The sequence below is a fragment of the Aquarana catesbeiana genome, linkage group LG08, assembly GCF_042186555.1.
Source record: "Aquarana catesbeiana isolate 2022-GZ linkage group LG08, ASM4218655v1, whole genome shotgun sequence".
Lineage (NCBI taxonomy): Eukaryota > Metazoa > Chordata > Amphibia > Anura > Ranidae > Aquarana > Aquarana catesbeiana.
The window spans coordinates 293,006,201-293,021,021 of record NC_133331.1 but is presented as its reverse complement, the minus strand read 5'-3'; the positions used below and the strand labels follow the sequence as shown (position 1 = coordinate 293,021,021).

At 46.1% G+C, this 14,821-nt stretch overlaps 3 protein-coding genes across 3 annotated transcripts in view; 1 reads left to right on the top strand and 2 right to left on the bottom strand.

Annotated features, from left to right (window-relative positions):
- Positions 1–14,821, bottom strand: part of LOC141104768 (uncharacterized) — a 280,800-nt gene that overhangs the window by 139,099 nt on the left and 126,880 nt on the right. The gene's annotated exons all lie outside the window — the stretch shown is intronic.
- LOC141104988 (uncharacterized) overlaps positions 1–14,821 on the top strand; it is a 443,832-nt gene that overhangs the window by 388,100 nt on the left and 40,911 nt on the right. The gene's annotated exons all lie outside the window — the stretch shown is intronic.
- Positions 1,618–14,376, bottom strand: LOC141104826 (uncharacterized). The gene is made up of 7 exons (XM_073594600.1): positions 14,269–14,376; positions 12,028–12,136; positions 11,756–11,950; positions 11,469–11,675; positions 11,148–11,375; positions 4,972–5,107; positions 1,618–4,251 (listed from the first exon to the last, which is right to left on the bottom strand). Exons 2-7 carry the CDS (start codon positions 12,070–12,072, stop codon positions 3,386–3,388), a joined length of 1,677 nt encoding a protein of 558 aa, XP_073450701.1. The 5' UTR covers positions 12,073–12,136; positions 14,269–14,376; the 3' UTR covers positions 1,618–3,385.

Below are 14,821 nucleotides of genomic sequence, written 5' to 3'. Positions count from 1 at the left end.
CCCAGCCTGACTTTGCTGACTCCCCACCTGCTGCCCTGCCTGACTCTCCACCTGCTGCCCAGAGTGACTCTGCTGACTCTCCACCTGCTGCCCAACCTGACTCTGCTGACTCTCCATCTGCTGCCCAGCCTGACTTCATTGACTCTCCACCTGCTACCCAGCCTGATTCTGCTGACTCTCCACCAGCTGCCCAGCCTGACTCTCCACCTGCTGCCTAGCCTGACTCTGCTGACTCTCCACCTGCTGCCCAGAGTGACTCTGCTGACTCTCCACCTGCTGCCCAGAGTGACTCTCTGCCTGCTGCCTAGCCTGACTCTGCTGACTCTCCACCTGCTGCCCAGCCTGACTCTATACCTGCTGCCCAGAGTGACTCTGCTGACTCTCCACCTGCTACCCTGCCAGACTCTGCTGACTCTCCTCCTGATATGTACAGTTTTACTAAGCACGTGTCAAAGTTGCAAAATTTCCTTCAGGTGTTCAGATTTGTCTTAGACATGTGCAGAACGCAAAAATTTGTTTAGTTTCTGGTCGATTCGATAAGTTACTAATCTTGTTTTGTTGCACTTGTAACGAAATTCAGTTTTAACAAAATATCCCAATTAACGAAGACCCATTAAACAAATTTTTCCAAATATTCGTAAATTTGGAAACCTGAAAATTCGAAAAATCTGGACTAATAACTTAACGATTACTAACTATAAAATTATACGTAGGTATTGGAATTTCCTTTCAAACTTGGCTGTTAGTGACTGTAACGAATTTATCCGAAGTTGCGAATTTATCCGAAATAACGAATGCCGCATCTAAGCAAATGGAATGTAACAAATTATTAATAATAAAAACTTTTTATTATTATTATTTATTTATTATTATTAATTTGTTACTTTCCATTCGTTTAGAAGCAGCTTTTGTTATTTCGGATAAATTCGTAACTTCGGATAAATTCGTATTCGTTACATTCACCAACAGCCAAATATGAAAGAAAATTCCAATACCTATAATTTAATAGTAAGTTATTATTAGTTAATTAGTTATTCTTTCGAATTGCGATCATAACGAATGACCCGAAAAACGAAAATAAAATAAAAAAAACCGAATGAAACGAAATCGAACAAATTTTTCGTCCAATTTGTTTTACCCTCTGCCACAAAGAGGGTTAAAATACCCGTCTTCCGTTCCCTAATGCTGCGCTTCTCTTTCCTACCGGGGGAAAGTTGAAAGTTTTATAGTTTGCCTCCACCCACCAGCTGCCCCGCAGCCAATGAGAGAGGGAAGCAGGAAATGCATAACCCCGCCCCCTGATTATACATTGCCATTTAGTGGCGGTCCAAAATTTCAAGGCTTTGTAACGTCCTTCATGCTGGACTCCATCACATTACGGACACAACGTGGAGGAGGTAACAACGTATGGGGAGGTTGAGGATGCTGAGGATTGGCAAGGGGGTAGCAAAATGCACTGTCGTCTGTGTAGATGAAAATCCTGGCACCATCCCCCGCATACAAGAATGGATTTAGAGCTCCGTTGCCAAGCTCTGTGTTTGAACCTCCTCTTCATCTTCATGTTTTTTCCATTTCCCAAAAAATGTGGCAAAAATAATGAAATCAAGTCGGGGTGTCTACTTTTCAAAATGGGGGTTTTCGTACCGCCCCGGCATTTTTATTGGATATGTTTTATAACAGAAAATAAGATGTACAGCAAAATATGATTAATATAGAAGACATTTCCCACACTCGGGAAACTAATACTACTAGAGGGTTGTTTGGGTTCTCTGATGTTTGGAAGACAAGACTTCAGTCAGAAACATTTCCCGCACTCAGGACAAGAAAACGGCTTCAGCCCAGTGTGAGATTTCTGATGGACGTCAAAATACGATTCATAGAGAAGACATTTCCCACACACAGGACACTAATACACCTTGAGGGTTGTGTGGGTTCTCTGATGTCTGGTAGGTCAAGACTTCGGCCAGAAACATTTCCCACACACAAGGCAAGAAAATGGCTTCCGCCCACACTCGAAAAACGAATACTCTTCAAGGGTTGTGTGGGATCTCCGATGTCTGGTAAGGGAAGACTTTGGCCAGAAACATTTCCCGCACTCAGCAACAAAGAAAACGGCTTCCTCCCAGTGTGAGATCTCTGATGGACGGCAAAATATGATTCACATAGAAGACATTTCCCGCACTCAGGACACTAATACACCATGAGGGTTGTGTGGGTTCTCCGATGTCTGGTAGGTCAAGGACTTCGGCCAGTAACATTTCCCACACTCAAGGCAAGAGAATGACTTCTTCCCAGTGTGAGATCTCTGATGTACAGCAAAATACGATTCATTAAGAAGACATTTCCCGCACTCGGAGCAAGAAAACGGCTTCCTACCGCACTCAGCAAACGAATACACCTCAAGGGTTGCGTGGGTTCACTGAGGATTGGTAAGACAAGACTTCTGCGAGAAACATTTCCCGCACTCCGGGCAAGAAAATGGTTTCCTCCCATTGTGAGATCTCTGATGTATGGTAAAATATGATTCACATAAAAGACATTTCCCACACTCAGGACATTAATACTCTTTGAGGGTTGTGTGGGTTTCTCGGATGTCTGGTAAGTCAAGACTTCAGAAACATTTCCCGCACTCAGAGCAAGAAAAAGGCTTCCTCCCACACCCGGGAAACTGATACTCAAGGGTTGTGTGGGAACTCTGTCGTCTGGTAAAACAAGACTTCTGTGAGAAACATTTCCCGCACTCAGGGCAGGAGTACGGCTTGTTCCCACGTGTGAGATCTCTGATGTACGGCAAAATATGATCCATATAGAAGACATTTCCCGCACTCAGGACACTAATACACCTCGAGGGTTGTGTGGGTTCTCTGATGTTTGGTAAGACAAGACTTCCATGGAAAACATTTTCCGCACCCAGGACACTAATTTACCTCAAGGGTTGTGTGGGTTCTCACATGTTTAGTAAGACAAGGCTTCTAAAAGAAACATTTCCCACACTCAGGGGAAAAAATAACAGCTTCCTTCCCAGTGTGAGATCTTTGGTGTCTGACGACTTCCGATTTCCGTACATAACATTTCCCACACTCACAACAGGGAAAACAACAGTTTCTGCATATGGCAGATCTGATATTTAGTAACATTAGACTTCCATGAAAAACTTTTTCCACACTCGGGACAGCAATATGGCTTCTCGCCTGTGTGGCACCTCATGAGCATTAGGACTGCGCTTTTGTAAAAAAAAAAAAACATTTCCCGCACTTAAAGCAGGAATACGGCTTTTACCCTATGTGAGAATTTTGATACATTTTAAGTTTTCATTTTTGCCTATAACATTTTCCGCACTCGGGGGCAGACATTCGGCCTCTCGCCTGTGTGCCGCCTCCGACGACTAAAAAGTGGGCCTATGCCTTACCTTATGTTTGATAAAATCAGACTTCAGTGAAAAACCTTTTCCACACTCAGAACAGCAATATGGCTTCTCACCTGTGTGAGACCTCTGATGTGTGTTAAGATTGCACTTTTGCGAGAAACTTTTCCCGCACTCAAGGCAGGAAAACGGCTTTTCCCCTGTGTGAGACCTCTGATGCATAACAAGTAGGCATTTCCTTTTAAAACCTTTTCCACACTCAGAACAGGAATACGGCCTCTCCCCTGTGTGAATTCTTTGATGCACAACAAGTCCCAATTTGAGTGAAAAACATTTCCCGCACTCCGCGCAGGAATACGGCTTCTCCCCCGTGTGAGTCCTCTGATGTTCAACAAGTCCTAATTTCCTTATAAAACCTTTTCCGCACTCAGGGCATGAATATGGCTTCTCCCCCGTGTGAGATCTTTTATGCATGGTGAGTCCCGATTTATGGGAAAAACTTTTCCCGCACTCAGGGCAGGAATACGGCTCCTCGCCATTATGGAATTTTTGATGTAAAACAAGCTCCGATTTCTTTGCATAACATTTCCCGCACTCGGGGCAGGGATACGGCTTCTCCCCCGTGTGAGTTCTCTGATGTCTGACCAATTGTGCTTTATACAGGAAACATTTCCCGCACTCGGAACAGGAATGAAGTTCCCCCTGCTTGTGAGATCCCTGGTGTATAAAAAGACCTAAACCAGAGCTAAAACTTTCCCCACATTGAGGACAGGGAAATTTTTTCTCCTCCTGAATTCCGGCACCATCTCCTGTGATGTCCTCGTCTTCCATTTTACATCCTGGAGATAAAGTGAGACGATCCTTTGAGGGTTTCTCCATGGCGTGTCCTGGAAAAATATAAAAACATCATCAATAGATATGAGAGGGTTAGTTCACTTCCATCAAGATTCCATCTGGATCAGGTAGATATGAGTGAGCAGATGTGGATGTCCCAACCAGCTGGGACTCTCCCCCCTCTTCAGTCAAAGAGCCTTTGGTCCTCCTTCCAGATCACTTCTACATTTACACAGCCTTGTCAGAAGAGCAGGAACCAATGGGGACTGGGAGGTCCATGCTCTTTACACAACCACAAGCCAAGGCACTGGGTCATGTGATCTCTGATAAACAAGAGGGTCAAAGTTCAGACTTGTAGACCCTTCACCATAGAACAAGTGACTATAGGCCTAGGCTTCTGGTTATAGGCAGCACTGGGTGAGCTCTTAGCAGTATTTTCCCCTAGAAAGATAGGTGCTTCACTCTTTTACTTCTTACGTTTCATCCCAACAAGACCAGTAATAAAGTTTTATGGTAACATTTAGCGATAAGTCTACTGAAAGAAGAGGGACCAACCCAAGAAAGGCTCAATCTGTGTTATCATATCTGTGCTACTGTAACTAGGAGTGACACACAACCTAATACTGCCAGCTGAACCCCAGGACGGGTATCAGTACAGGGAGGTGACATCATCAACCTATTATTGGCTGATATCACTCAGCTTCCACCCTATTCTGGACCAATCAGTGTGCAGTAAGAGAGCAGAGATAAGATAAGAATATATTACGGCTCACCTGTGCTGATCTCTGTAGGAGTGTCCTCCTCTATGAATGTCCTCGTCATTCCAGCCTCCTCTGTATATTGCTGATCATCGCTCACATCCGTATCTTCTACTTCACCCTCAACTTTTATGTTCAGCAGATCTTCACCCTAAACAGAATGGCAGCAAAATTATTAGGTTTTCATAGTTACTGTATTCGAAAACAGTCAGGTTACACTTCCGCCTACTGGAGGTTGAGGTCCTTGCAAACACAAAAATTGTAAGCCAACCCCTATCTAACCCCCTCTTCTAACCAGTATGCCTTAGTTTTGTGGAAAAGCAGTACCAAGGCCAAGAGAAAAACACAAATACAGTACAAAAGGTTTGGGACCTGTGTCCCTCAATGGACTCCAAGAATCAGATTTTATGGTAAGTATAAAGATAAATTTTCATTCTTGTCCATTGAGGGACACAAGAATTCATATTCAACCAGGATGCCCAAAAGCAGTCCAACCAAGGGGTGGACAACAGCCAGTGGTAGGCCCAAAAGGGACTGGGAACTCATAACTATCAGCAAGAATAACCCCCCCAATTGGAACCAGGAGACAAAAGCACCCTCCTAGATAGGGGAAGCTGCCAATGACCAATGGAAGGCCACGGAGAGTCAACCTGATGCTCAGACCTGGACAGAAAAGATTATTGCCAAAGGGGGAAGACTCCACCTGAAGAAACACCGAGACTCAACCAGCAAGAGTCTATGAAACTAAAAACACATCAAAACCAGTGGAACTATATGGACTACCCAAGAGGAGAAAAAGGCCAACAACATGACGTGGTCAACCGCAGCTCTAACCTTAGTATTCAGGGAGAGAAGGTTCCATAAGAAGAAATGAGGTTGCCTGGCAACACAACCAATATACCATAAAAAATACCAAAGTAACCCAAGAAAATAGAAGGGAACTCAAGGACACTAACCCTGAAGTCAGGGGGACTGAAAAAGATGGTAATATGTACAAGAATTACACCTATAAAAGTAGGGAGGGATGAAAGGTGCAACCTCAAACTAGTGTGAAGCAACACCAGAGGAACAAGGGATGGACAAGCCATCCACTGAACACCTGTAGGTGACTCTGGGGACTGACAGATGAACTCTGCAGGACCTGCCTAACCTTAGCATAGAACGTGATTCTAAGAATGTCCTGACCCCCGGGCCAATATCCTGACCCCTGGACCAGGATCGTGATATCCTGGTCCAGTGAAGCACCCATAGTCATGAAGTGAGGGACAGGAACCTTAGCCACACTGCTAAGAACATTGGCCTGATTAAGAGCACATCGGAGGAAGGGATATGTAGACTCTTCCTTAGGAGGCTGTGGATCAGCCACAGAAGGAGGTCCTATCTCCAGGAGATCAGATCCCAAAAATGACTACAAACATACGCCCAATAGTTCCCAGAAAATTGACTAAAAACAAGATCTGCAGACAAAAAGGAAGACCACCTATTCTAGGGAACCAGATTGAAACCTTGGGTAAGGGAACACCCAGGCAAGTGTTCACAATAAACCTGGCGAAAAAACAACCCAACCGGAACAACTCACAGGTCCAGCAGCGTATAGAGAGAAGGTTACAGCCGAACTGACAGCGCCTGTTAGGAGGGACAGTGTGTGGCCTGGCCATTTTATGCCCAAACAGGAATGTGTCCAGAGAAGTTGCAAGCCCTACGCTTTCCCTCCGTGTCAGGAACCTTTCCCTGTGGCTAGTTCTGTTTCTACCAGGCAGGGTACCTTTTCCCTACTCTACCCACTCGCAAAATGGGCCCCAAGCCCGGAAGGCGTGGCCTTAATCAGGCTCTGCCTGACCCAAGATGGCAGCTAGTCACATGGGCCAGCGACATCCAAAAAGGAAAGGGTGCTGGCTCTCTTGATTCTCTAGAGTCACTTGACAAAGGCTCAACTGCAGACAGTGACTCAGGGGCCTCAGGTGGCAGGGGACCAGACATGTCTCCTATTTTGTCTTCACCTGAGCCCAAAGTTGAATCTTCGGGTAAGTCAGTACAGTCTGTGCTACTGGATAAGGTGGACTCCAACATCGCCAAGCTCCAGGCTACATATGAGAGGCCGGAAACTTGAGCACGAGGGGCAACAGCAACCAGTCAGTTGGAGCTTCACACCGGGGACAATCCACAATGTCAGGCACCTCCCAGCCATTGATGGGCATCCTTGAGCAGTCCCCACCTGGCACACAAGGTCACAGCATATTTCGATGTAGTCAAATCTTCACGGGGTCAGGCCACTACAAAACCAAATCATAGACAGGGGTAGGTGGGAAAGGCTGTCCTACCACTCGGTACAGGATGTGGTCCCATTTGATCTCCAGCTTGCTTCCTCGGGTGTACTTGGCATTCTTTACCAACACCCAGTCCCCCGATCACTGTTGCAATTCTTACAGGATGGGTTCAGGAGTCATCACCTTGTGCTTCTCCAACACAAACTGCTTGGCCTTTTGCATACACTCCCAGTTTTCCTGTACCCCAGAACTAGTTGTTCAGGGCAGAAGTTGTTCTGGTGGCCTCAACAGGAGGTCCATGGGCATCCGGTCATACCACCCAAACATTGGGAAGTACGGCCTGTGTCTGGTGAATTTGTGGAGGGTGTTGTTATAGGCCCATACCACAGCCCCGACGGGTTGGTGCCACCGATCTGGGTAACTCATCTCTAGGGTCCACAGCATTCCCAGCAGGGTGCGATTGAATGGCTCACAGGTGCCGTTACCTTGAAGGTGATAGGGGTTGGTGTGCAACTTAAGCAACAGAGTTCAATCATGATTACAGACTCAAAGCTCAGGCCTTGGTCTGACAGGATCCGCTTTGGCCAGCCATACAGTTGTGACAGCTGTCTGGTCCTTGGTAGGACCACCACCATGAATTTTGTAAATTTTCGACCAAGACCAGAGCATATTGATAGTCAGAGGGCGCACTAGAGATTTTTAGAAAGTCCATGGTCACCATTTTGAAAGATTCCGAGGTGATGATTGTTATGGGAGTGATCTTTGCAGAGGAAGCCTTGTGTATGGCACAACTTTCACAGACCTGACAAGCTTTGTGCACCCAGTCTGATAAATAGGGGCAGGAAACATACCTCCAAACCAGCGATTCAATCCAATCCACCCCAAAATGGCCACCTGTTATGTGGAGTACTTGGCAGATCTGTAGGATATGCAACTGAGGGACCACAACTTAAAGAATATCCCGCTGAAGGTATATGTGCCTGACAGTAGAGTGACTTGTCTTGCGATTCCAGATGGTCCCAATGTCCCAATCCCGGATGGGCGGTGCATCCCCTGTGTGTCTGGGGTGGTCGATGGCTTTAGTGAACCCATAGTCCTCTGGACTGGTGGCAAACACCAGCAGGTGTTTTTCCAGCAGCTGGTGAAGCAATCTTTGTTGGGCTAGCGAAAAGTCTTTAAATGGGGATATCCAGCTGCTCTAGTAGTAACCTATATTGGTTTTCATCCCAGAAGGCCAAAGCTACCTGTAGAGGGGCACAGATCACTTCAACCACGTTGGACCTCAGAGATACAGGAACAAGGCACGGCGTAAAATCAGCCAGGATGGTGTGTCCGAGAAGCGATATAGACGTTGTTCCCAGGCTGACAAGTTGCACCAAGACTCTTCCCTGATGGACCTTGGATAGCGTATGGCCAACTAGCCACTCCCTTGATGTCACAGGATCCTTGGGGAATTCTACCATAACAGTGGCCCCATGTAACCCTGATGGGCCCCAACAGGGAGTGAACAGATCACCTATTGCAGGGGTGCCAAGAATAATTTTACTTCTTGGTTGCCTTGCACTGGGTCTGTTAGGCCTGGAGCACTCATAGCCACACAGCTTGCAGGCCACAGCCATGCGCTCGCAGGGTAGAATGTTCATATTTGATCGTAAGGTGGGGCAAGTCCAGGTCTTTCAAGATATTCATGCCCAGCATGACAGACACTCCTGGGATGACTGGGTCGTGGGTCGCTACTACTACTACCCACTCCACTACCTGGTCTTCAATTTGTATCCTCACCCAGGTGATGCCCTCGACCAGGATGGGTAGATTATTGGCAGCTCTGAGGGACAGCCAGCAGGGGGCTAACTGTTCACGTGCTCCAAATCCCTGCACATAGAAATCATGCTCCATAACCGTGACGTTGGACCTTGTGTCGGGCATTGGACTTCCTGTCCGTTAACAAAGGCAGCTACTAATTGGCTCGGTGCGACCATGTCCTCTGACTTGCTGGGACTTTGAGTTGTTGGTCCCAGGGGTCGTCCTTCTGCACCGGGAGTCAGTAAAGACGGCCTGAAGGGGTTTCTGAATCCAGACGCCCACAGTTCTTGGATTATGTGGCTGCACTGCCAGCATTTTTGTTCCTCTTGAGGTCCCTGCGTAGTGAGTTCTCGCCCCATATGGGGTTGGGGTGAGTCCTTCTTAGAGGAGGCTACTTTCTGTTTCAAGGTGGCCACATCCTGATCTAGCTTGGTTTGCATGGCTGACAGGAGTGAAGGTGCCAGGGTCTCCTCTTTGAAGAATGCAGGTTCAAATTCATTGGTCACTGCGACCATTGCATCGGTCTCTTACTGTTCTTTTGCATTTGCATCCACCACCGCATTATGGAAAGAGGTGGCGGGTTGTGCCTTAATTTTCTCTTGCAAGGCTCTCCAGACTGAGCCAGCCTTCATGCCAACTTTGAACTGATCCCTTAGTATGTGGTCTGGATAAATGATGTCAGCACAGCCACGCAAATCCCTCTTTTCCAGGCACCTCCAGAGGTTCCGAATTCAGATTCAGAAAACTTTATTGAGACCAAAGGGGTAGCGAATGGCTACCGCACAGTGGGTGAGATTCTCGTCCTCCTGCTCTTTCCTTAAGAACCTTCGTCTCAGCTCCTGAAGCCGTATCTTCTCCCCAAACAGGCCCTCCAAGCGTGACACTATCCGTTCTAAGGTAACTAGCTCGTCCTCTGGCAGCGCCGTCACCATATGGCGGGTATCATCCGCTAAGGCAGTAATAGCTAGCTCCAACTTCAAATGGGACGGAACTCTCCAATCTCTTCTCCCACTCTGCCAAGGGAATGTTAGAGCCATTGAACTTTGGTAATAGGGCTAAGGCCGATGCTAGAGGAGCCTTGCTGGAACACAATTCCCCTTCCACACTCCCGGCAAAGTGACATATTGTCAGGGCCGGGCTCAGTCCTTCCTTCTCTGAGCTGGCCGCTCAGCTGTCCGCTAATTGCCAGCTCTCATCTCTCTCCACAGTTACTCAGCTGTTGTTGATATCCTGCTCATCAATCCTGCCTACTTAAGTCGTCCAGTCCAGAGGAGCGCTGCCTTCGCCTTGGTCAACAACACAAGAAACATCTCCTGCATTCCTGTTTAAAGACTGGCTTTGCTGACATCCCTCCAGATCCTGCTTGCTGTTCCACTACTTTGATCCCTGACTGGCTGACTATCCGTTCCGGTTACTGAACTTTGTTTTGACTATGTTTGCTCTTTTTACTTTTATTATTAAACAAATGTGATTTAACTGTACTTCTGTCTCGGTCTGATTTCATGGTTTCTGACACATATCCTGCCGACTGACAAGTGTAGGTGGGGAGCAGCGTGGTGTGGCAGCAATAACATACTGTCAGGGCTGGCTCAGTCCTTCCTTCTCTGAGCTGGCAGCTCAGCTGTCAGCTAATTGCCAGCTCTCATCTCTCTCCACAGTTAACCAGCTGTTGTGGATCTGCTCGTCAGTCCCACCTACTTAAAGATCTCCAGCTCACTTCATTCCTGCCTTCACCTTGGTCACATCACAAGAAACCATCTCCTCCGTTCCTGTTTAAAGACTGGCTTTGCTGACATCCCTTCTGGCTCCTTATCCTGCTTGCTGTTCCTCTACTTGGATCCCTGACTTCTGGCCTGGCTGATTACCCGATCTGGTTACTGAACTCTGGCTTGGCTGATTACCCGATCCGGTTACTGGACTTTGGCTATGCTTTGACTACGCTTACTCTATTTACCTTTTTATTTTTATTAATAAACAAGTGTGATTTTACTGTACTTCTGTCTCGGTGTGGTTCATGGTTTCTGACACATACACAGACCAAGTACGATTCTTCTAGAACATTCATTGTAGGAAACATGCTTGTGAATAAATCATAACTACCAAATATCATTCATCATCTACCTGATAAAGTCTTGTGTAGCTGTGATCTTCCTTTGCAGAATCCCAGGAATACAGAGGACTGGGACATCTCTCTGGTGGGTTCCTGTAGCTGGAGGACTCCACCATGGTGTCCTGGTACAGATCTTTATGCCCGATTGGGAGCACCGACTCCACCATCACCCCATTCTCATCATCCTCCTCTTTTATTTCTTCTTTAACATCAACAGTATGAACACGCAGGTTTCCACTCTGAGTATATAAAAAATTGGCATATAAGAAATTGTAACAATGCAGATAATGTATAGATCCTAATGATACTATCAGTGATTGATCTTCATCTACCTGATGATGGTGAGGGATGGTGTGACCTTCCTGTGTGGAATCCCGGGAATACAGAGAATGGGGACATCTCTCTGGTGGGTTCCTGGTATTAGGTGGCTCCATCATATCCTTGTGTCCTTCAGAAAACTCCTCCATCACTCCATACTCCTCATCCTCCTCCTTATACTCTTCTTTAACAATAATATTACAACCCCCAAGGTTTTCATTCTGAATATATAATAATAAATTAATTGTAACAAACATGCTTGTGTTTAAATGATAACTACTAATAACTGTAGTTCATCTACCTGATGATGGTGAGGGATGGTGTGATCTTCCTGTGTGGAATCCCCGGAATACAGAGAACGAGGACATCTCTCTGGTGGGTTTCTGTTACTAGGCGGCTCGATCATATTCTTGTGTCCCTCCATCACACCATACTCATCATCCTCCTCCTGATACTCTTCTTTAATACCAATATTATTATCCATGAGATTTCCACTCTGAATATATAATAAAACATTCATTGTAAGACAAATGATGTATAACTCATAACTACCAATAATTGTTCATCATCTACCTGATCATGTTGTGTGTTGTTGTGATGTTCTTGTGTGTCCATCATGAAGTCCTTGTAGAGATCCTTGTGTCCTTCTAAATACTCCCACTCCCGATTTCACTCCTAATCTCTGAAGATGGATAGAGGAGAATTATCTGGACTATATTGGTTTCACAATATTAGGAACTTTAATGCAAATTCAGTTGAAGTCAATAAGAGGAGAATATTGAAAATCAGTTCTGCCATTTTTGGAAGCTAGGGATTGACAAATGCAGTACAGAGGGGACATGTACTAATGCAAAAAAATAAAAAAATACTCCCACTCCTCCATGGAGAAATAGACAGTGACATCCTGACACCTTATAGGAACCTGACACACACAATGATACAGTCACCATCCAGACACATCCCTTGTCTTTTACTGGATAATGTCCCAGAATTCCCGGCACCGCTCACCTCTCCTGTCAGCAGCTCCATCATCTTTTTGGTGAGGTCTAGAATTTTTTTGTTATAGTTTATACATATGACATTGTGCAGCTTATGATAGAGTCAAAGCTTTTTATATCTGCTACTTGCCCTATGCCGTTACTTTACTCCTGAGACAGGCAAAGCCTATTGCTGGCCTGGATAGTTAGGGGAATGGCTGTGGTTAGCACTCCTGGAAATATTTCCCGAGCCCAGTGTGTTCTGTCTTTCTGGTTTACTTGTATCCACTCTGATAAAGACCAAATGCTGGATAAAGTCTTCTTCAGACAACTCCTCCCAGAGTATTGATGTTGTGGTCCCCTCTCCCCTCCAGCACTCTGCTGTTTTAGGCCTGATAATCTCAACCCCATTTCTTTGTCCCTGTACCATGTCCTGTAGTGACATGAAGATTAGCGGGAGAAACCACAGAGCTCTGTGGAGAACCAGGACGTTGGCACTCCCTGGTCATGTCAGTTCCTAAAGACTCCAGTAGGTATTAGAGCTCTGTGTTCCCGTAATGTGTCCCTGTACAGTGTCCCATACTGTGTCCTGTAGTGATGAGGAGATCATCAGGAGGAACCACAGAGCACTGTGGAGGACCAGGAGATCGGCACTCCCTGGTCGTGTCAGTTCCTAAAGACTGCAGTAGGCATTAGAGCTCTGTGTTCCCGTAATGTGTTCCTGTATTGTGTCCCATACCCTGTCCTCCTGTACCATGTCCTGTAGTGATGAGGAGATCATCAGCAGGAACCACAGAGCACTGTGGAGGACCAGGAGATCGGCACTCCCTGGTCGTGTCAGTTCCTAAAGACTTCAGTAGGTATTAGAGCTCTGTGTTCCCGTAATGTGTTCCTGTACTGCGTCCCATACCCTGTCCTATAGCATGTCCTGTAGTGATGAGGAGATCAGCAGAAACCACAGAGCACTGTGGAGGACAAGGAGATCGTCACTCCTTGGTGGTGTCAGTTCCTAAAGACTTCAGTAGGTATTAGAGCTCTGTGTTCCTGTAATGTGTCCTTGTACTGTGTCCCATACCCTGTCCTGTGGTGATGAGGAGATCATCAGGAGAAACCACGGAACTCTGTAGAGGACCATGAGATCAGCACTCCCTGGTCGTGTCAGTTCCTAAAGACTTCAGTAGGTATTAGAGCTCTGTGTTCCTGTAATGTGTTCCTGTACTGCGTCCCATACCCTGTCTTGTACCATGTCCTGTAGTGATGAGGAGATCATCAGCAAGAACCAAAGAGCTTTGTGGAGGACCAGGAGATCGTCACTCCCTGGTCGTGTCAGTTCCTAAAGACTTCAGTAGGTATTAGAGCTCTGTGTTCTCATAATGTGTCCCTGTACTGTGTCCCATACCCTGTCCTGTGGTGATGAGGAGATCATCAGGAGGAACCCACGGAGCTCTGTGGAGGACCAGAAGTTCGGCACTCCCCGGTCGTGTCGGTTTCTGAAGACTTCAGTCAGCATTGGAGCGCCATTCAGAGGAGTAAGCGTTTACCTTTACAGGGAAAACTATTATTTGGGTTTGACGTTTGGTCAAATCTTTCTTATATTGTAGTCTTTTCAGTTCAATAAGGGGAATAGTCTGAAATCTGAAGAAATACTGAGAGTGATAAAAACGCTTTGGGCAGATAAATAGTATTTTGATTTGTCTGTGTGTACATCAGACTTAAAAGAGGGACACTTAAAGGACAAAGAGGGACAGCTCTATTTGGTTCCCAATAATGGTCATTGAGGAGAGATACAATAAAATAATATCTATATCAATCCTGTATAATAATATTATCGTATTACCTCCTCCGCTGCAAATTCCAGCAAAATCTTCTCTCGGCTTCCTCCTATCCCACCTCTCACCCACAACTTCTGGTCCTTGTCTTTAAATACTTCCTGTGTGTACCTGACATCACTTCCTGTCTTCCATAGAGATTTCCTGTCTGGGTAGAAGTAAGATCACCATCTTGTGGAGCTCAGAGAAACTGCAGCCCCTAAAAACATCTCGTAGTGTAAATGCGGCCTTGTGCTGTGTGTGTATGTACTGTAATTACGCTTAAAGATGGGGTCATCGCCACTCCCACCAAGGGATATATATCATAGTTGCCAACAGTCCCGATTTTCCCAGGAAAATCCCGAATTTGGGACCCTCGTCCTGATTTAAACTTGTCCCGATAGTTTTGAGTTTGTCCCGAGAAAATCTTGAATGTTTTTGCTAAAAAACGGCAGCGGCTACACAAACATGGCCGCCGCCGCCACCACGAGTGTTATTTCCCCTTGTGTTCAGTGCAGAGGAGAGGGGCAGCCAATCGGCTTCTCTCTTCAGTGTACAAATAGAAAATTCTATTGTACACTG